Source organism: Leuresthes tenuis, unplaced genomic scaffold (assembly GCF_036924035.1).
Source record: "Leuresthes tenuis unplaced genomic scaffold, fLeuTen1.0.hap1 SCAF_24, whole genome shotgun sequence".
NCBI lineage: Eukaryota > Metazoa > Chordata > Actinopteri > Atheriniformes > Atherinopsidae > Leuresthes > Leuresthes tenuis.
The window spans coordinates 16,904,759-16,928,342 of NW_027325378.1; the positions used below are offsets into that span (position 1 = coordinate 16,904,759).

General features: G+C 38.9%; 2 protein-coding genes across 2 annotated transcripts; both read left to right on the forward strand.

The window, feature by feature from the left end:
* The first annotated feature begins 5,965 nt into the window (after positions 1-5,965).
* Positions 5,966-12,825, forward strand: LOC140284411 (sialic acid-binding Ig-like lectin 13). The gene is made up of 8 exons (XM_072378283.1): positions 5,966-6,053; positions 6,211-6,594; positions 7,608-7,913; positions 7,988-8,254; positions 8,401-8,482; positions 10,069-10,108; positions 10,909-11,133; positions 12,538-12,825. Exons 1-8 carry the CDS (start codon positions 5,966-5,968, stop codon positions 12,823-12,825), a joined length of 1,680 nt encoding a protein of 559 aa, XP_072234384.1.
* Positions 12,826-19,213: 6,388 nt separating this feature from the next.
* LOC140284412 (sialic acid-binding Ig-like lectin 14) lies at positions 19,214-22,477 on the forward strand. The gene is made up of 7 exons (XM_072378284.1): positions 19,214-19,277; positions 19,472-19,855; positions 20,411-20,716; positions 20,791-21,060; positions 21,147-21,222; positions 21,991-22,030; positions 22,241-22,477. Exons 1-7 carry the CDS (start codon positions 19,214-19,216, stop codon positions 22,475-22,477), a joined length of 1,377 nt encoding a protein of 458 aa, XP_072234385.1.
* Positions 22,478-23,584: the final 1,107 nt, after the last annotated feature.

A 23,584-nucleotide genomic window follows, 5' to 3' on the forward strand; every position in this document is an offset into this window, starting at 1 on the left:
AGTCTATTAGGAAAAAGAGCATGTGGAGATTCATTTTTCATCATCAGTTTACTCCTGACTCATTTTCACTGTATTTACTGTACTATATGTAACCACTAGGTGGAGAGTGTTAAATTCAGAGCTCTTTGAGTAAAACATCACTAAACTGTAAAGTACTCAAATCTCACATGCTGGAAGTTTGTAGACCCACTGACTGGGTCTACATGATGAGATTAATATGATTATAGATGTAGTTGGGTTATGCTCCTTATCTGAGGGTAGTTATCCTTGGATATATGGTGCTGAATGAATCGAATCATTGGCACAAAGCATGTCATACTCCGGTGCGATAGGTGGCGCTGTACCCATTTCAACTATCACTAATAGAGCCACTTCCAGTTGACCTCTTCACCACCACCAACAACAACAAGCTCAGGCATTTGGGAAAGATGGTGAACGAAGATCAAGATGAAGCTACGTCCCTCTACTTTTCCTTTGTGATGAGCATGCTTATGGCACTAACGCGATGCACAACGGCACATTCTCCATCACGTTGTTTATTTATCTCCACCAGCGGCGGCAACAACAGTAATATCGTCTCCTTCGACTTCCGGGTCACGACCCCGAGAAAAAATCTCGAGCATACACAGAACACAAAGTCCAATTCACCATGTGCTTCACCGTCTACAAACACGTTTAGTGTGACTATCAATGGATTTATCTTGGGGTCTTAATCAGACTGCGAGTAACCCGATCCGGTCCAGTTTGTTGTCAGACGAAGGTGTATACATGAACTGAATAACTCAGTCTTGTTGTAATTTAGCCATTAATCTGATTTTTACAGTGCCATGTAACCCCATTGAGTGCTGCTGACTCCTGGCCTAGTTCTTGAAGTTTTTTTTTCCAAATAAGGCCCATAATAGAGGACCAGAGGGCTAAACTGTAAACGGGGCGGCTGTAGCTCAAGAGGAAGAGCAGTCGCCTACCGATCGGAAGGTCGGCTTCCCCAGGCTACATGTCGAAGTGTCCTTGGGCAAGACACTGAAACCCCACCCTCACTGAACCCCCTCCTGATGTATCCATCAGGGTATGGATGATTAGAAAGCACGTAGTTATGTGTATCTTAAGACGTGCTGTATGTATGAGTGTGTGAGTGGGTGAATGTGGCATGTAGTGTTAGAAGCGCTTTGAGTGGTCAGTTAGACTAGAAAAGCGCAATACAAGTACATTTACCATTTACCATTTAAACTCAGACTCCAGTAGCAAGACCAGAATACATTCCACCTACAATCCGCCCATACTAATCCTGTCACAGTGAGATCAGTAACACATATTCTGATGAAAGATAAATACAACCATGGCAATCTATGTGTGTATGTAAACACACTGAATGCTTATAGCCCAGGGTAAGCTCACCTTTTATGATTAAATTCAAAATATGATTGTCTTCCATTGTGACTGGCTTTAGATCTGTTAAAAAAGATGGTGTCTCTATGGAAATATTACATTCACAATTTAATGACAAATCAGTTCCTTTTGTGGAATTATGTTTCTCCTTAAAATTTCTCCTTTCCTCAAAATTCATAACAGTGGCAACATATGAGTCCTTATTCTCCTCAGTTGCTTTGCTTTCCCTCTGTAAAAAAAGTGTGATGCATGCATTAAATCACCAAATGCTTACATGCTCTTTCTGAAGAAGCAGAGGCCAAACATGGTGGCTGAGCTGAAGAGTGAGAGTGGCACTGTGAATGCAATCCTTGAAGAGAGAGCGAGGGTTTGCTCTCATATCTTCACACACTCAGCAACAACTCTGATCAATAACATCTCACACACTGACAGTGTTTTTGATTAAATTACTTACTTTTATTTTTTACATTGCCAAAGATAAAAAAAAAAAAAAAGGACTGAGGAAGTTTATGCAGAAATACACAGTCATGCAGATTTGTGTCTATACTGCATTTGCTTGTAGGCTTTGCTTATCAGCTGCCTTATGTGTTATCGCCAGTTATCTAAATATCTTCTGAAGGACGCCGACTTTCGCCAAACCATTCTCGGTGAGTATATAAACGTATTTCATGCCAGAAATAAGGTCTAGGTTTAAAAATACCAGAGTTGTCCTTTAAGAGATTTGATTTATTTAATTTATAAATATGATTATTGTACATTTTGGTGAAACTGGTAAAAAGTCTACAAAAAGGGGTCCCAGACGATTGTATTGTCGTATAAGTTATTTATAATTAAATAACAGATGTATATTGAGATATGGTGGAAATGACATTTGATCAATGCAGGTCAGAAAAATGTACAAAATTAACAATTTTCCTGTAATCTAAGATTGATTTAGAAGAAACCTGCATCCCCAAAAAGGAGGAAATTTCAGTGTTTTGAGTATCATTTAGAATCCACATAAGCTCTTAAATGTCACTTGCTGTACAAGTAAAGTATGACTGTAAAGAACTAAGATGGAATAGAAAAGTTCTTATGTCGTGGGTTTCGTGTTTGTATATCCAGGTGATGGGTCTCATTGCAGCTTTCCCTTTGACTGTGGCGAGATTGAATCTATTCTTTCTTTCAGGTGAGCTGCTTGTTCAGTCAGTTTTATTATATTCAGGCTGTTTTTACTTACATTATTTACAATTTGAATCTCAGCACATGACATTATTATTCAAAATGTAAGTGAATGTCATGTTCTGTTTATTGGTGGGCAACAATGTAAAATACTTTTTGCTCAGTGATTGAGTCATTTTTTCATATCATTTATATTATTACAACAGACTGTGTGAGATACAACTGAACATTTGTGCCACATTAAGTTACTTCCATCGTTTTACAGAGGCTTTCAACCTGATCTAATGATCTAACATTAGATCAACAGAACATGTAATGTTGGTCCACAGCACAAACTGATGCAGATTCACAGTAAAGCCTCCCAATTGTAGAGTGAGTGAGTTTTCCATACATTTTTTTTTCTCAAGATACGCAGCTTATTTTGAACTCTGTGTCATCATGTAGAGTTTAACGTCTCGCTACATGAGAATTTTGGTGCTTGCTATGTCACATTTGGCAGTTCTTTCACAAATAATTAAATCACGAGACATGTCTAAAGTATATATTACAGGCTCAATTCTGTGTAGAATTACAGGAGATCTCCTTCAGTTTAATGCTAATACAGCATTTGTCTGCGATTCTGCAAGATTTTTTTTTCAAGTTCAGTCACCATAAATAGAGGCCCAGTAAACCTGTACTGATGAGACTTTTGGCTCATAGTTTTTGACTGACAGGTCACTGAAGCTGAGGTTAACAAAAGAAACTAAAAACCTGCTGAGGGGAGTAACGAGTAACAACACACAGGTGGTGTAAATCAGAAAACTGAAGGTTTGTAGAAGGACAGGAAAAAAAACTGAAGAGATTACACAAGAGGTCTAATCGAAGTCAAGAAAATGACTTTCCTACAACTTGTCCTAAGCTCCTCTCCTTGACCACGGTGGAAAACATCATGGGGTTAAGGAAAGCTGGGAGGAAAAGCTCGACCACACTTACACTGAGCTGTGATGTGGGCGTGCAGCAGTGAAACTACAACTGTTCAAGAGATATTCCACAAAGATCACTTTAGATGCTTCCTCTGTAACAATCTTGTCACATTGTTACACAAAGGTTATCTCATATGCATCATATCAGAGAAAATATGGAATATTTCATTTTTTTAGTTTGTAATTGAAGAATTAAATTGAATTAAAATGACAGAGAGAAGCTGTGATTGGATCAGCTGAGGAAATCAGCTGATGTGATGAGTTAGGAGCAGGTAAACAGAGAGAAGGTAAACAAACTGTATTTGTTGATGGCATTTTCTGCACTTGTGCTTCCCTGTTGTGCCAACATCCTCTAACGTTACTGTAGAACAGCTTTTCACCACTGGGCTGCACTGTTGGTCACATAAAAGCTGCTGATGTTTCAGGCATCACTTGAGCAAAGATCTCATGACAGATGTTTGACTCAAAGGCAACATGAGGCTCAGTAGGATGAAAATGATGACATCTTTGTATTACAGCTACATTTTCTGTGACTTGTTAGTCATTTCATTTGTCTCCTTGAGGGCGGCTGTAGCTCAGGAGGAAGAGCAGTCGCCCACCAATCGGAAGGTCGGTGGTTTGACTCTGGCTTCCCCAGGATACATGTCGAAGCGTCCTTGGGCAAGACACTGAACCCCACGTTGCCCCCCCCAGTGTATCATTGGGGATATGAATGTGTTTGAATGATTAGAAATCACGTAGTTATGTGTATCTTAAGACGTGCTGTATGAATGTGTGTGAGTGGGGTGAATGTGGCATGTAGTGAAACGCTTTGAGTGGTCAGTTAGACTAGAAAAGCACTATACAAGTACAAGTCCATTTACCATTTAAAGCCTGCTGGGGTGTGATATTTTTTGGAAAAACAATAAAAAATATTATATTACTGTAACTTCTGCCTTTGTATTTGATCAGGTTTTAATGGCCAGTTATTTCAAAAGCTTTTTAAAAACTCTTTTCCAGTTTAAACAACTTACCCCTGCTCATGTTTCAGATTTGTATTCCTAAAAACCATTTGCTTTAGCTTAAGCTCTGCTCTTTTATTGCAACCGGCCTGTTGAACTCACAGTGTGCACATGCACTGATATTTTTATACTACACATGTAAATAATTTCTCTTTGAAAAACTGTTTCTCATCAACCAAAAAAAAAAGACATGAAACCTTAGCAACAATGTGTGACAACAATAAAAATATTATATTACTGTAACTTCTGCCTTTTTATTTGATAAGGTTTTAATGGCCAGTTATTTCACAAGCTTTTTAAAAACTCTTTTCCACTTTAGACTTTGCTTTGTACTTGTTTCATGGTGGCCATCTCCATCTGAGTGTGAAGCTGCCAGTATGAGAATTAGTTCTGCCAAGTCTGAGGATGTGGTTGTCAGTGTTTCACCGCTTTGGGTCGGAGTGAGTTGTTGCCTCAAGTGGGGGAGTTACAAGTGGGGAAAGAATGAGGTGTAGTGGGTTTCTGTGTCATTTTAGACTCTTATATAATTACAGAACGTCACTAAATTAACCATTAGGATTAAAATCATCTGTCTGACTCCTGTCTCACTTCACAAGTAAAGCAACTGAGCCCTTTGGGAGAATAAATGAATAACAGATTACAAAGAAGCCTAAGCCCCGTGTATTTAGGACCATGCATGTATGATCTGTGGACCACAGCTTTCTTTATTGTTCAAGTTTTGTCTGCTGCTTTTATTGATGTTACAGTCGTTGTTTCCAACTGCTGGATGAAACTCACTGTGAAGTTAAAAAAAAGAATCACATCATTGCCTGTAACCATGTATAGAGTAAGACGTGCTGTAGGAGTGTGTGTGAATGGATGAATGTGGCTTGTAGTGTAAAAGCGCTTTGAGTGGTCAACTAGACCAGAAATGCTGCATTTACCATGTTTGTGTGCAGCAAAAGTGAACAAATTCATCTTTTTGAACTGTTTTCGATGAACACCTGAATTAAATATAAAAACACTCTGACTAAAACTGGCATTTGCTGACAGTGAGACGTGTAATAAAAATAATCTTTCACAAAACAATTTGTCATTCACACCCTAATGAGCTCAGAATACTACAGTGTGACTTCCTCTTTCACACGGTGGCAGCAGGAGGGATGAAGCCATCAAGCTTTTACTTGATATTTACTGTTGAACAGAGAAGTTGGTTATTTGATCTGCTGCGGATCACGGTAACAATGATATGAATAATTTATATATTTTAACATTTCCAGCCTGAGATTTAACCATTTTTGTTATTTTCATGAATTCTGCTGAAAAATACTTCAGGACACAATAAATTCTGTTTTGTAGATTTTAAGTTTCTGGTTTAAATGTTTGAAGTTGCTGAAAATAAGTTTTAGTTCATATCTGCTTTTCTGAAAATACGGACATACGACCGTTTATTTCAGCTTGTTTTCAGTCTCAGAGATGAAGGAGGAATGTAGGAGTTTCATGGCAGCCCTGTCTGTGAACGTGGTGACAGTCAACATGTTACTGAGTGTCTTCTTTCTTCCAGGTGAGCTCTTTGGTCTCTCACTTTCATTTGGAAACATGACTTTAAAGGCTCCACATGTAACATTCTGCAACTGAACTGTAGTTTGAACATGAACATGAACTTTGTTTTCAGGCAGATTTTGCTCCACATTATGTTCATCATTAGTCTGGTTTTACAGGTGTTTTGGCTGATTGTTATCAGAAACCAGCAGGCCTCTCCATTACTGCACCAAAGAAGATGGAAGCACTGAGTGGATCTTGTTTGCAAATCCCATGTAGCTTTACTACAGATCAAACAACATTTAACAGCACAGGAACTATCTATGGAGTGTGGATTAAGAATAAAAAGACGTTTGCCTTGAATCCAAACAATGTAGTTTTCAACAGCAGTAAGTCGGCTAACATCTATCAAATGAAGATCAGTGGAAACCTGAGTCAGAAAAACTGCACCACTCTGTTTTCTGATTTAAACACAACTCATACAGACAAATACTTCTTCAGAGTTGAGAACGGACTGTTCAGAGCAACAGCTTGTGATGATCCTATTCAAATAACAGTTAAAGGTGAGAAAGTTTTCTTTTCATTAGTCTATAACATTTTTAATAAAATGTGACATCAGTTCTAGTTTTAGTGTAAAACTACAAACTCCTTTAATCTAAGCTTCAGTGTGAAATGAAACATATTCTGTAGGATTATCAACAGCATCAGTCAGAGTTCAGTGTTAAAGAAAGCAGTTTGTGAACACAAAGTGGTCGTTTTAGAAGTTATTACAGTTGAATACTGCTGAGATACTGACAGAATGTCCAGAGTTTGGCAGAAGCAGACTCAAATGTAGGTCAGAAAGGGGGCGAAGACTGGTGGTGACAATATATGATTTATTTAGAAAGTACAAACAAGGTGCTGCAGGGGAAGGACAAGGAAGACTCAAAACAGAACAAACCACAGAACTTAAGAAGAAAAAAGGTAGACTGGCTGATGGACAGAAATCAAATCAATTGACTGACTGAGGGACAGATGGAATATCACAGGGAAAAACAACTCCATATAAAGATCTGACAAGAAGAAAACAAAAACCAGGGGAACATATACAGTAGGAGCGACAACAGGTGGGACAAATAGCAACAGGTGTAACACAGGAAATAAATGCAGCATAAGGAAAATTCTACGAAATTAAACAAGAAGCAAGAAAATTAAAGTGCAGGAAGAAATCTGATGACATAAAATGGAAAACCAAGAAACCAAAAAACAAAGTTAAAACCAAAACACAAAAGTCAAAGACCATGATGCAGAAAACATGAAACGATCTTTCTGCCGATGTCTGCACGACTTTCACCGTAACACTGGATAAATGTCAGCTCCTGTCTGAGTTCAGCTCTCAGATATTTTCAACCATACACAATTAACATCAGTTAAAAAACTAAATTAATGTAATTGTAATTAAATATGCATTAAGTTTTAGGTGAATATAATTACGAGTAGATTAATTAAGAAAAAAAATCAACCATCTACCTTTATCTGTTTAGAGTTTGGTTAATCCTCTATATTCTGCTGTGCAAATTGTGTTGTGAAACCACAGATTCTGCTTGGAAACCCAGAATCAACATCTCAGGTGAACTGAAGGAGAAGGAGTCTGTCACCATCACCTGCTCAGCTTTCACTCCCTGTCCTCACTCCCCTCCTGAACTCACCTGGAATCTCCAACAAAACTCTCACAGACAAATGGAGGAAAACACAGATGGAACCTTTACAGCTAAAATCCAGGAGACCATCACTCTGTCAGACACACATGATGGATACACCATCAGCTGCTCTGTCAGATATCCTGTGAATGAAGGAAAACATGTCAAGACAGCAGAGACAAAAGTGACTCTCAGTGTTTCATGTAAGTGATCCTGTCAGCACATCATGGTTCATCCATTTCTGATTAATAAAGTTAATGTGTCACATTTTCCTCAGATGCTCCTAAAGACACCTCAGCATCCATCAGTCCATCAGGTTTGGTGTCAGCAGGTAGCTGGATGAACCTGAGCTGCTCCAGCAGAGCCAATCCTCCCATCAGCAGCTTCACCTGGTTCAAGAACAGCAAACATGGAGCCATGAAAGTAGCTGAAGGAGACTTTTACAGACTCAAGATGACCAGTGTGACGGATACAGAAAGTTACTCCTGTGTGGCTGCAAATATTCTCGGTAATCAGACGTCGTGGATTCATCTGGAAAGTTACGGTAAATGCAGATTTGCCTTTTTATTGCATATGTATGACATACAGTAATTACATCTAGTATAGTAGAATTTATTAGCTTGATTTTTTTTAGCTTTTCAAACCATTCTGTCACCTTTGTTCTTTAGTCATCTGGTTTTGTCTTTCTAGAAACAGGGAGCTCTCCACTGCAGACTGCAATTACTACAGTGATCCTTGTCATTGTGTTCATCTGCCTGGTCGTTTGTGTTTGGTGAGTATCAGAAATTAAAGCATCTGTCACAACGTGGTTCCTCACAGTGAAACTGAACCTGAGTTAAGGTGAGGACATGTTTAATATATTTTCTTCCAGTCTTGTTTGTTAAGCAACAAATTCCACACATGGGAAACATATCAAATATTGTCTCATTTTGAATTTGATGGCAGCAACAGGTCTAAACAAAGTTGGGTCAGGGCCATGTTTACCACTGTGTAGCATCTCCTCTACAGTCTGTAAACCTTTGGGAACTGATGAGACCGGCTGCTGGACCTTTGGGAGAGGAATGTTGTCCCATTCTGGTCTTATATAGAATTCTAGCTGCTCGGCAGTCTTGGGTCTTCTTTCTTATCCACAAAAGATGAGTAAAGTTGTCAAGTGTCCTCTGTCCAGCTTGCAATGCGAGATGAGTTTAGGCAAAGAAAATAATTCACATTTGTAATTGATGAAGTATTCAGTTTTGTATTTGCTGGGAGCACATGTTGCTTTAAAACCCTTCACCAGTTGCCAGTAGCCCTAAACACAGGCATCCATCCACCCACATCCTGATTCTAATCTCCTCTTTGGTTCAGATGATGCAGTGTCCATGACTGACAAAATTGATTTTTTGAATTTTGATTCATCTGATCATAGAACAACTTCCCACTTTGTCTGAGTCCATTTTAAATGAGCTGTGGTCCTGAAAAGATGGTGATGTTTCTGGATCATGTTCACCTATGGCTTCTTCTTGGAATGACAGGACTTTAACTTGTGTCCATGGGTGGTACAGTGAACTGTGTTCACAGGCCATAATTTGGACGTGTTCCTGAGCCCACGCAATGATTTTCATGATAAAATCACGTCTCTTGTTCATGTACTGCCATCTGACTGCCTTAAAATCACGGGCATCCAGTACTGAATACCACGGCCTTGCTTACAGTGAGTCTCTGAATCCTTTAATGATTGTATGTGCTGTACTGATGATGGAATATTCAAAGTCTTCATTTTTACATTGAATGATGTTGTTATGGAATTTCTCCTCCATATGTGGAAGCAGTTTTTGTTCTGCAGATTTTTGAAACTCTGCCTCTCCAAAGTGCTTTTCTTTCGTATACCCAATCACATTACTGACCTTTTCCCAGTTAACCTTATTAGTCTCACCATATCCCACCAGATGTTTCTTTCTACTACTACTTACTTTTCAAGCCTTTTGCTGCCTCTGTCATTAATTTTCAAGAATTGATATAGATGTAGAAATTGTAAAATGCCTTATTTTCAACTTTTGATATGTTTGCCATGTTCTATTGCAAAATATTGGTTTATTAGGTTTGAAAATCATTGCATTGCATTTTAACTTTTGCACATCGTTCATATATTTCTTTTGGAAATGGGACTGGAATGTTTTACAGTGAAACAAATGTTGCAGGTTTTTTTGTTCAGTCCTCCCCCAGTTTAATCAGCAGCCTCCACCAACATGATTTTAATCTGCTGTTTTTCATTGATCTGTTTATTCTGTACTGTTAATTCCATATTAGTCTTTCAGCCTGTGACTCTTTGTTCAAACCACAATAAAATAACTCTGACAGCTCTCTTCTGTCTTCCAGGTACTTTAAGTTCAAATATTTAAAGAAACAGCAGCCTCAGGTTGGTAACATTTGTAAAAGACGGCAACATGTGTGTGACAGATTTTAGAGATTTGTAAGAGTATATACAAACCTAAATTCTGTGGTTCTGACGGTTTTGCCCAACTTGAAAGAAAATATGGCAAATATCAGGCAGTTCTGATCTGAAGATAGGAAAGCAGGAGGCATAAATGGCCAAAAGGAATACAGCATACCTGGCATTTTTACTTCTTCTCTTTCTTATTTGGTTTTCTTGTTCAGGAAGGTTAGACGCAGTGGTAGCATATAGATGCCTCTGTCAGTCCAGACAGTACCATGAATTGCAGACTATATGCAAATAATTTAATAACGTGCAGAAAAATCCAACACTTTTTTGTTTTAATCAAGGTCCATGGTTTCAAAATTAAACCAGCATTAAACAGTTTGTTCTAGTCTTTGAGATCTCTGACTGATTTCCTCCTCTGGGTAATATACAGGTTACACTGTAGAGGAGCATGTTTAAAGGTCTTACAGTCTTTGTTTGTTCACACTGATTCCTCCATTCAGGGAGCTTTTCCCATCAGGCTTCTCCCATAATTAAGCCCACAGGTAATCTTTATTCTATAATTGAGCTTTTCTAGAAATAGTTACAGTATATAATTACTGCAAGCCAAATGTAAGTTATTTTCTTAGGTTCCTTTTTGACTGGAGCCCCCAACTAACCAACCCTTTCTCTGCTTTTCAGGAAATTGGTTTATACCTTAACAGTTCAGTTAATCAGTTTCAATACTGTGCAGAACGATGTAGCTCAACGCATTGATTGTTCAACTCATTTTTCTACAGAGTCACACGGGTGAGGAGCGTTGCAGCCAAATACCAACCAATCAAATAGAGGAGGAGCCCCAATATGAAGATATGAACTTCTTCAAGAAGAGTTCTGAACCTTCCTCCGTCTCAGTGCAGGACGGCAGACAGCAGCAGGAGACGGTGAACGCACAGCTCAAAGAGTCGGAGCCAAAAAACAGCTCAACAGTGACTGCTGACAGCCCAGAGGATCTCTACATTCAAGTAAAGAAAAAATGATCTCACACATTTACTTTTTACTTGTATAAGATATTAGTTCATGATAAAATACACTTTTGTTTTTGCTTCTCACTGTTTAATGGTAGGAAGCTCCAGACGTCTTCAGTCTACAACTCGCTTATGATATTATCACTGATCTTATTTGAGATCTCACCTCACAGGTGATAAGTGATCTGCATATGAGATCATGTATGTCAGCAGTGAAAGATGTTTTTACTAAACTGACTTACAGAAAAGCACTAAAACTAAATTAAAAGCATGTCCAGAAATATGGGGACGTTTTCTAAACTCCAACAGAAACAAGACCAATTTTTAAACAGACACAAGTAAAAAGGAAATCATTTTTAGTCTTTTCACTGATCATTTCCATTCTATCAAGTCACTTTAAACAAACTGGCATTAGACATTTGTAACATTCAAAAGTATTGAAATGCACACAGACAGAAAAGATTGAAGAGTATACAAGTGACAGAGATCTGAAAGATTCTATAATCAGCATCATATTTAGTTACAGGAGGGTTAGGATTGGGTATGAAGGCCCCAAAGGTGGAGTCTTTCTAAGCAAGGAGGGTTCACGGCTCACTAATTTATGACAAACTCTGTCAAAGAATATTAATCACAAAAAAAGTTACATTTTTCAATGCAAAGCTGCACAGAAGTTTTGTTAAACATCCAAATGACATAATATGAAAAGATCCATGGAGTCAGGGAGATGCATGGGTTGAGCCTTAACCCACAAGTCCCGCGGGTTGATCTGGTGTGGAAACAACTAGAAGAAAAGTCCACAAAGGTACATTGAACCTTAGGGAGTTCTTCAGATTAAATAACCTCTGGTAAGCCTTCAGAATAGGTGCCAGGAGGATATCTTCATCTTATCAACAGATTGCTGTTACTCATATCTGCCCCTCTTCTGGGTTAGCCTGAATAAAGTAGTCCTGTGCATTCCAGCGTGTCCAGTGATCCTGTTTTTTACTTCAGATGGTGGAAGCAGCTGGTCATGGTGAACAACACCCTCTGAACTTGTTCTGAGTTTGTTTCTGGCATTCTAAACAAATCCTAGATTTGTTCATATTCTCTAAATACAAGAGAGCTGAACAGTGGAGACACTGAAAATCTTTTCCTTTGTACTTGTGTCTGTTAAATAAAGATTCAAACAAATGAACTAATTACAGAAGTAAGATCCTGGTTAAAGTGATGACTTAAATTGTAAGTTTACTGTTGAAGTTTTTACATTTTAGAAAACTTCCCGACTTTTCTGGAAGTGGGTGTACATCAACAGATAACATGAGTTTCACTGAATGACCATGAACTGAACAGGTATCATAATTTAACACCGTGTGGAAGGATCCAGCTCATAGAATCTTTCTTGTTCAACACATTTTTCTACAGAGTCAAACAGGTGAGGAGCTTTGCAGCCAAAAACCAACCAATCAAACAGTTTGCTCTTCAAATCCTCTTCAAATCCCAGCCAATCAAACAGAGGAAGAACTCGAATATGAAGACATGACATTGTTCAAGCGGAGACCTGAACCTTCCTCTGTCTCAGTGCAGGACAGCAGACAGCAGCAGGAGACGGTGTACGCACAGGTCAAAGTGTCGGAGCCAGAAAACAGCTCAACACAGACTGCTGACAGCCCGGAGGATCTCTACGCTCAAGTGAAGAAAAAATTTCTGTAGTGTGATCACAAAGAGATTTACATTTAGTTTCTACAAGATGTCAGTTCATGTTTGAAATAAAGAGAATCAGTTGTTCTCAAATGACAGGAAGCTCTAAAGTTCCACACCCTGCAGCTCACATGGTTTGGTCACTGATATCATCATTGATATTAATAATCTCTGACTTTTTGGGACGTTTTTTTTCTGCCATTAGGGATTGGATGTCAGAAAGACAAGAGGAGAGTTTTGTGGGGTCTGTGCACAGCTGAGTGTCGCATGCATAAAAATGATGATATGAGATCAGGAATGAGCCAAAGCCAATGAGTTTGACTCTTGCTGTGTGAGTGTTTTCCCACGTCTCTCTTTCAACAGCTCATGAAGATTTTTGTCAAGCAATTCAAATATTAGACATATGTGCCCTTTGATGTTGTCTTTAAGTCACTTGAATGGTGTATTTGTTAAGTGACGCTACAGTTGTAAGAGCGGAGTATCAGGAAATGTCAACTGTGAATTGACACAAAGTCTAAATGGGCTTATTTTCAATCCCAATATCTGAGGCGTTTAGCTATCAGAAGAAAGAGAAACACAAACGATGTTGATGAGAGATGCTTTTCTGGGAATTTGTCCTAAAGCTTACCTGTCTCACTGCTTTAATGAAAAACTTTGGAAAGTTCCATAGACATTCGAGGTGAGGGAAAAATTAACCGTAGTTTACTCAAAATCCAGAATTATGTAGTTTGCTGACAGAACTTTTACAATAAAAATTACCTTTTTTAAGTCTATTAGGAAAAAGAGCATGTGGAGATTCATTTTTCATCATCAGTTTACTCCTGACTCATTTTCATTGTATTTACTGTACTATATGTAACCACTAGGTGGAGAGTGTTAAATTCAGAGCTCTTTGAGTAAAACATCACTAAACTGTAAAGTACTCAAATCTCACATGCTGGAAGTTTGTAGACCCACTGACTGGGTCTACATGATGAGATTAATATGATTATAGATGTAGTTGGGTTATGCTCCTTATCTGAGGGTAATTATCCTTGGATATATGGCGCTGAATGAATCGAATCATTGGCACAAAGCATGTCATACCCCGGTGCGATAAGTGGCGCTGTACCCATTTCAACTATCACTAATAGAGCCACTTCCAGTTGACCTCTTCACCACCACCAACAACAACAAGCTCAGGCATTTGGGAAAGATGGTGAACGAAGATCAAGATGAAGCTACGTCCCTCTACTTTTCCTTTGTGATGAGCATGCTTATGGCACTAACGCGATGCACAACGGCACATTCTCCATCACGTTGTTTATTCATCTCCACCAGCGGCGGCAACAACAGTAATATCGTCTCCTTCGACTTCCGGGTCACGACCCCGAGAAAAAATCTCGAGCATACGCAGAACGCAAAGTCCAATTCACCATGTGCTTCACCGTCTACAAACACGTTTAGTGTGACTATCAACGGATTTATCTTGGGGTCTTAATCAGACTGCGAGTAACCCGATCCGGTCCAGTTTGTTGTCAGACGAAGGTGTATACATGAAATGAATAACTCAGTCTTGTTGTAATTTAGCCATTAATCTGATTTTTACAGTGCCATGTAACCCCATTGAGTGCTGCTGACTCCTGGCATAGTTCTTTAAGTTTTTTTTTCCAAATAAGGCCCATAATAGAGGACCAGAGGGCTAAACTGTAAACAGGGCGGCTGTAGCTCAAGAGGAAGAGCAGTCGCCTACCGATCGGAAGGTCGGCTTCCCCAGGCTACATGTCGAAGTGTCCTTGGGCAAGACACTGAACCCCCACCCTCACTGAACCCCCTCCTGATGTATCCATCAGGGTATGGATGATTAGAAAGCACGTAGTTATGTGTATCTTAAGACGTGCTGTATGTATGAGTGTGTGAGTGGGTGAATGTGGCATGTAGTGTTAGAAGCGCTTTGAGTGGTCAGTTAGACTAGAAAAGCGCTATACAAGTACATTTACCATTTACCATTTAAACTCAGACTCCAGTAGCAAGACCAGAATACATTCCACCTACAATCCGCCCATACTAATCCTGTCACAGTGAGATCAGTAACACATATTCTGATGAAAGATAAATGAAACCATGGCAATTTATGTTTGTATGTAAACACACTGAATGCTTATAGCCCAGGGTAAGCTCACCTTTTATGATTAAATTCAAAATGTGATTGTCTTCTATTGTGACTGGCTTTAGATCTGTTAAAAAAGATGGTGTCTCTATGGAAATATTACATTCACAATTTAAAGACAAATCAGTTCCTTTTGTGGAATTATGTTTCTCCTTAAAATTTCTCCTTTCCTCAAAATTCATAACAGTGGCAACATATGAGTCCTTATTCTCCTCAGTTGCTTTGCTTTCCCTCTGTGGAATAAAGTGTGATGCATGCATTAAATCACCAAATGCTTACATGCTCTTTCTGAAGAAGCAGAGGCCAAACATGGTGGCTGAGCTGAAGAGTGAGAGTGGTACTGTGAATGCAATCCTTGAAGAGAGAGCGAGGGTTTGCTCTCATATGTTCACACACTCAGCAACAACTCTGATCAATAACATCTCACACACTGACAGTGGTTTTGATTAAATTACTTACTTTTATTATTTTTACATTGCCAAAGATAAAAAAAAAAAGGACTGAGGAAGTTTACGCAGTAATACACAGTCATGCAGATTTGTGTCTATACTCTATTTGCTTGTAGGCTTTGCTTATCAGCTGCCTTATGTGTTATCGCCAGTTATCTAAATATCTTCTGAAGGACGCCGACTTTCACCAAACCATTCTCGGTGAGTAGATAAACGTATTTCTGTCACGGTTTATTCTCTGTTCCATGTCTTGGCTCGTCATTTCCTGTTTTATTTTGAAAAAAAGCACTAACCTTGTCCTCTCGTTTCAGGTAACTTGCTCTTCCTCCCGTGTCATGCGTCTCATTGTCTTCCCTGATTACCAAGTTTTTCCCCTTGGTCCCTCATGTGTTCAAATAGTCGTATAGTCAAATAGGCGTTTCCCTTGTCTTGTGCCAGTATGTTGTCTCTGTTCGAGCGTCACTACCAGCCACCTTGTCTTGTTTGCCACAGATCCCACGAGCCTGCAGTGAGCGACTCTCCTGCAGCGCACCTTGCTTTGTCATTTATTCCACAGCCATAGCCTTAGTTTATTTATTGTTACGGTAAGTTCCATAGCTTTGTTTTTCCTCCATTTTCACGGAGTGATTTTTCGTTGTTACTTGTCATGGTCGCCTCCATTAAAGGAGAGCGTAAAGTTAAAGTTTCATAGAGCCTCTGTTATTGCAACGAGTGCGCCTTTGTTTTATCCGCTTCCTTTTGAGAGCGAGTCTTTGTTTTGTTAAGAGTTCATAGCTTTTGGTTTTCCTCCCGTTGTGGAGAGATTTGAAGTTTGTTAACTTTCATAGCCGCGCTCCTCCTCCCTCGTAGATACGGAGGAGAGCGCTTAGGCGTTTCTAGCCTTTTCGTTTGCGCTGCGGGAGATCGCCCTGCAGTGCCGTCATCTGTTGTCTTGAGTGATAATAAAACCTCTTGAAACCGCACGACCCTGCGTCTGCGTCCTGAATCCCTCTCTGGTACGTGACAATTTCATACCAGAAATAAGGTCTAGGTTTAAAAATACCGGAGTTGCCCTTTAAGAGATTTGATTTATTTAATTTATAAATATGATTATTGTACATTTTGGTGAAACTGGTAAAAAGTCTACAAAAAGGGGTCCCAGACAATTGTATTGTCGTATAAGTTATTTATAATTAAATAACAGATGTATATTGAGATATGGTGGAAATGACATTTGATCAACGCAGGTCAGAAAAATGTACAAAATTAACAATTTTTCCTGTAATCTTAAGTTTGATTTAGAAGAAACCTGCATCCCCAAAAAGGAGGAAATTTCAGTGTTTTGAGTATCATTTAGAATCCACATAAGCTCTTAAATGTCACTTGCTGTACAAGTAAAGTGTGACTGTAAAGACCTAAGATGGAATAGAAAAGTTCTTATGTCGTGGGTTTTGTGTTTGTATATCCAGGTGATGGGTCTCATTGCAGCTTTCCCTTTGACTGTGGCGAGATTGAATCTATTCTTTCTTTCAGGTGAGCTGCTTGTTCAGACTTATTTTATTTAGGCTGTTTTTACTTTATTTACAATTTGAATCTCAACAAATTACATTATTATTCAAAATGTAAGTGAATGTCATGTTCTGTTTATTGGTGGGCAACAATGTAAAATACTTTTTGTTCAGTGATTGAGTCATTTTTTCATATCATTTATATTATTACAACAGACTGTGCTGAGATACAACTGAACATTTGTGCCACATTAAGTTACTTCCATCGTTTTACAGAGGCTTTCAACCTGATCTAATGATCTAACATTAGATCAAACATTAGATCAACCTGATCTAATGATCTAACATTAGATCAAACATTAGATGAACCTGATCTAACAGAACATGTAATGTTGGTCCACAGCACAAACTGATGCAGATTCACAGTAAAGCCTCCCAATTGTAGAGTGATTGAGTTTTCCATACATTTTTTTTCTCAAGATACGCAGCTTATTTTGAACTCTGTGTCATCATGTAGAGTTTAACGTCTCGCTACATGAGAATTTTGGTGCTTGCTGTGTCACATTTCGCAGTTCTTTCACAAATAATTAAATCACGAGACATGTCTAAAGTATATATTACAGGCTCAATTCTGTGTAGAATTACAGGAGATCTCCTTCAGTTTAATGCTAATACAGAATTTGTCTGCGATTCTGCAAGATTTTTTTTTCAAGTTCAGTCACCATAAATAGAGGCCCAGTAAACCTGTACTGATGAGACTTTTGGATCATAGTTTTTGACTGACAGGTCACTGAAGCTGAGGTTAACAAAATAAACTAAAAACCTACTGAGGGGAGTAACGAGTAACAACACACAGGTGGTGTAAATCAAAAAACTGAAGGTTTATAGAAGGACAGGAAAAAACTGAAGAGATTACACAAGGGGTCTAATCGAATAGTCAAGAAAAGGACCTTCCTACAACTTGTCCTAAGCTCCTCTCCTTGACCACGGTGGAAAACATCATGGGGTTAAGGAAAGCTGGGAGGAAAAGCTCGACCACACTTACACTGAGCTGTGATGTGGGCGTGCAGCAGTGAAACTACAACTGTTCAAGAGATATTCCACAAAGATCACTTTAGATGCTTCCTCTGTAACAATCTTGTCACATTGTTACACAAAGGTTATCTCATATGGATCATATCAGAGAAAATATGGAATATTTCATTTTTTTAGTTTGTAATTGAAGAATTAAATTGAATTAAAATGACAGAGAGAAGCTGTGATTGGATCAGCTGAGGAAATCAGCTGATGTGATGAGTTAGGAGCAGGTAAACAGAGAAAAGGTAAACAAACTGTATTTGTTGATGACATTTTCTGCACTTGTGCTTCCCTGTTGTGCCAACATCCTCTAACATTACTGTAGAACAGCTTTTCACCACTGGGCTGCACTGTTGGTCACATAAAAGCTGCTGATGTTTCAGGCATCACTTGAGCAAACGATCTCATGACAGATGTTTGACTCAAAGGCAACATGAGGCTCAGTAGGATGAAAACAGCTGTTTGTATCTTGACATCTTTGTGTTACAGCTACATTTTCTGTGACTTGTTAGTCATTTGATTTGTCTCCTTAAAGCCAGCTGGGGTGTGATATTTTTTGGAAAAACAATAAAAATGTTATATTGCTGTAACTTCTGCCTTTTTATTTGTAAGACATGCTGTAAGAGTGTGTGTGAATGGATGAATGTGGCTTGTAGTGTAAAAGTGCTTTGAGTGGTCAACTAGACCAGAAATGCTGCATTTACCATGTTTGTGTGCAGCAAAAGTGAACAAATTCATCTTTTTAACTGTTTTCGATGAACAGCTGAATTAAATATAAAAACACTCTTACTAAAACGGGCATTTGCTGACAGTGAGACGTGTAATAAAAATAATCTTTCACAAAACAATTTGTCATTCACACCCTAATGAGCTCAAAATGTCACAGTGTGACTTCTTCTTTCAGGCAGCAGGAGGGCTGAAGCCATCAAGCTTTTACTTGATATTTACTGTTTAACAAAGAAGTTGGTCATCTGATCTGCTGCGGATCACGGTAACAATGATATGAATGATTTATATATTTTAACATTTCCAGCCTGAGATTTGACCATTTTTTGTTATTTTCATGAATTCTGCTGAAAAATACTTCAGGACACAATAAATTCTGTTTCTGGTTTAAATGTTTGAGGTTGCTGAAAAAAAGTTTTAGTTCATATCTGCTTTGCTGAAAACACTGACATACGACCGTTTATTTCAGCTTGTTTTCAGTCTCAGAGATGAAGGAGGAATGTAGGAGTTTCATGGCAGCCCTGTCTGTGAACGTGGTGACAGTCAACATGTTCCTGAGTGTCTTCTTTCTTCCAGGTGAGCTCTTTGTTCTCTAACTTTCATTTGGAAACATGACTTGAATCATTTCTGGTCTGAAATGTTTGATAGTGATGTTATTTAAAGGCTCCATATGTAATATTCTGCAACTGAACTGTAGTTTGTGTGTCATGAACTTTGTTTTCAGGCAGATTTTGCTCCACATTATGTTCATCATTAGTCTGGTTTTACAGGTGTTTTGGCTGGTTGTGATCAGAAACCAGCAGGCCTCTCCATTACTGCACCAAAGAAGATGGAAGCACTGAGTGGATCTTGTTTGCAAATCCCATGTAGCTTTGCTACAGATCAAACAACATTTAACAGCACAGGAACTATCTATGGAGTGTGGATTAAAAGTGACGAGAGTTTTGCTTTGAATCCAAACAATGTAGTTTTCAACAGCAGTAAGTCGACTAACATCTATCAAATGAAGATCACTGGAAACCTGAGTCAGAAAAACTGCACCACTCTGTTTTCTGATTTAAGCACAGCTCATACAGACAAATACTTCTTCAGAGTTGAGAACGGACCGTTCAGAGCAACAGCTTGTGATGATCCTATTCGAATAACAGTTAAAGGTGAGAAAGGTTTCTTTTCATTAGTCTATAACATTTTGAATAAAATGTGACATCAGTTCTAGTTTTAGTGTAAAACTACAAACTCCTTTAATCTAAGCTTCAGTGTGAAATGAAACATCTTCTGTAGGATTATCAACAGCATCAGTCAGAGTTCAGTGTTAAAGAAAGCAGTTTGTGAACACAAAGTGGTCGTTTTAGAAGTTATCACAGTTGAATACTGCTGAGATACTGACAGTATACATTAAACAATCTTTCTGCTGATGTCTGCAATGTTGTAACTGCAACACTGGAAAATGTGAGCTCCTGTCAGAAGTTACTTTTCATCTTTTCAAGTCTTCACATTTATTATGAGATGAGGAAAAAATCTACATAAACCTATTACTGCTTTTTATTGTAGTTAAATCGGCATCAATTAGAATGTTGATACTTTTGTCTGTTTTTAATTTTTAATTTTTGTTATTGAGGATTTTGTATACATTCTTCAAATATCTACAACACCTTCATCTGATTATTTTCTTGTTAATGTTCTGTATTTTTCTTTATTTTAAACCACAGATTCTGCTTGGAAACCCAGAATCAACATCTCAGGTGAACTGAAGGAGAAGGAGTCTGTCACCATCACCTGCTCAGCTTTCACTCCCTGTCCTCACTCCCCTCCTGAACTCACCTGGAATCTCCAACAAAACTCTCACAGACAAATGGAGGAAAACACAGATGGAACCTTTACAGCTAAAATCCAGGAGACCATCACTCTGTCAGACACACATGATGGATACACCATCAGCTGCTCTGTCAGATATCCTGTGAATGAAGGAAAACATGTCAAGACAGCAGAGACAGAAGTGACTCTCAGTGTTTCATGTAAGTGATCCTGTCAGCACATCATGGTTCATCCGTTTCTGATGAATAAAGTTAATGTGTCACATTTTCCTCAGATGCTCCTAAAAACACCTCAGCATCCATCAGTCCATCAGGTTTGGTGTCAGCAGGTAGCTGGATGAACCTGAGCTGCTCCAGCAGAGCCAATCCTCCCATCAGCAGCTTCACCTGGTTCAAGGACAGCAAACATGGAGCCATGAAAGTAGCTGAAGGAGACTTTTACAGACTCAAGATGACCAGTGTGACAGATACAGAAAGTTACTCCTGTGTGGCTGCAAATATTCTCGGGAGTCAGACGTCATCATGGATTCATCTGAACAATGAAGGTAAATGCAGAAATTTCCTTCCATGTAAAACTGTGACTTCCGGTTCTGCTGTCTAACTTTCTATCTTTTTTTTTCTTTTGCAGCAGGAAGCTCTCTGCTGTCAACTTCAATTATTACAGTGATTGTTGTCATTGTGCTCATCTGCCTGGTTGCTTTTGTTCGGTGAGTATCAGAATATAAATGATCTCAAACACTATCATTCTTCATAGAGAAGTGTAGCCCAGGCTTCATAGATCTGGTTGTTAGTGTAGTGTTAACTGCACAGCGTCTCTGTATATGTGTGTGGGACGTCTCAAGGGTAAAATTAACTCCTGTGAGCTTATGTGAGATCAGCCAATGCCCTGTCTGATTGATGCGAAGCGGCGAGTTAGATGTAACTGACACATTTCTGCCACTGGCCTTCAGTGTATGAGAGAGAATACAACGTCTCGTTAGATGGATGAAAGTTGCTCTGCTTCGTGAGTTCTTGTCACACTTTTAAAAAATGATGGGCCGACTCATCTCCCGTGCAACATGTTTATTTATACAGAAATTGCAAATGCAGCTGCATAAGCTCAGTCAGCAGGACAGGAAACAGAAATGATTCGTTCACGACTCAACTCCTCGGGTCCTCGTTCATTTGGCACGTGACAGTGGGATATATGTATACTCACACAAATTAAAGGGCCCCAATGAGCAGATACTTAGCTCATAAATGAAGACTCAACTCAAAACAACAGAGGATACATTTAGTTTTTTATGCGTTCTCTTTATCATTTTTTCTTTATTTTCTTTTTTTTTCATTGTTCTGCATTAAATGCTTTTAGCCATGTTTCAGGTTTGAAGGAAAATATATGAATAGATATTATTAGCAAACTAAACTGTGTGTGTCTCTGTGTTTTAACCTGAAACACAGTAGAATTATTCTGACTGGTCTGTGATGTCTTCCAGGTGCTTTAAGTCCAAACATCCAACTCCACATCAGACTCAGGTGAGTTATTGTTAAACTTTTGTGAACAGTACTGCACTGTGAATGTGATTGTAGTCTAAGATTCCTGACAGCAGCTGCATGAACAGTAAGCTTATCATTAAAATGCTGTTTAATTGGGATCAAATAACCATTCACTGAACGCGAGTCATTATTTCATTCTGTGTGGAAGGATCCAGCTCACTGCACTTCTTGTTCAACACGTTTCCACAGAGTCAAACAGGAGAGGATCTTGCTCATCAAACACCAGCCACTAAACCAGAGGAAGAACTCCATTATGAAGAGATGAACTTCAGGAAGAGACCTGAACCTTCCTCCGTCTCAGTGCAGGACAGCAGACAGCAGCAGGAGACGGTGTACGCACAGGTCAAAGTGTCGGAGCCAGAAAACAGCTCAACACAGACTGCTGACAGCCCGGAGGATCTCTACGCTCAAGTGAAGAAAAAATAACTTCTGTAGTGTGATCACAAAGAGATTTACATTTAGTTTCTACAAGATGTAAGTTCATGTTTGAAATAAAGAGAATCAGTTGTTCTCAAATGACAGGAAGCTCTAAAGCTCCACACCCTGCAGCTCACATGGTTTGGTCACTGATATCATCATTGATATTAATAATCTCTGACTTTTTGGGACGTTTTTTTTCTGCCATTAGGGATTGGATGTCAGAAAGACAAGAGGAGAGTTTTGTGGGGTCTGTGCACAGCTGAGTGTCGCATGCATAAAAATGATGATATGAGATCAGGAATGAGCCAAAGCCAATGAGTTTGACTCTTGCTGTGTGAGTGGTTTCCCACGTCTCTCTTTCAACAGCTCATGAAGATTTTTGTCAAGCAATTCAAATATTAGACATATGTGCCCTTTGATGTTGTCTTTAAGTCACTTGAATGGTGTATTTGTTAAGTGACGCTACAGTTGTAAGAGCACAGTATCAGGAAATGTCAACTGTGAATTGACACAAAGTGTCAGGGACTGGTGGAGAGGTAGGACCCAGATGCAGCTCTTTGTGTTCAACAAAAGGTTTATTCCAACAAGAACAGGGAGCAAAGGCAAAAACAGAGTACAGCAGGTAGCCAAACTTATCTTTCTGTGGCATGAAGTGAGGATTGAAAGGAAACCAGGAGGCTAAATACTGTGGAGGGAGTGATCAGTGACTGAGGTGCAGCTGTGAACAATGAACCAGGTGACCTGAGTGAACCGAACGTGACAGGGGAAAAACATGATTAAACATAAACTGTGACATGAACAAACTGTGACAGAACAGACTGTGACACAAAGTCTAAATGGGCTTATTTTCAATCCCAATATCTGAGGCGTTTAGCTATCAGAAGAAAGAGAAACACAAAACGATGTGGATGAGAGATGTTTTGCTGAGAATTTGTCCTAAAGCTTACCTGTCTCACTGCTTTAATGAAAAACGTTCCAAAGTTCCAAAGACATTCGAAGTAAGGGAATAATTAACCGTAGTTTACTCAAAAATCCAGAATTATGTAGTTTGCTGAGAGCACTTTTACAATAAAAATTACCTTTTTTAAGTCTATTAGTAAAAAGAGCATGTGG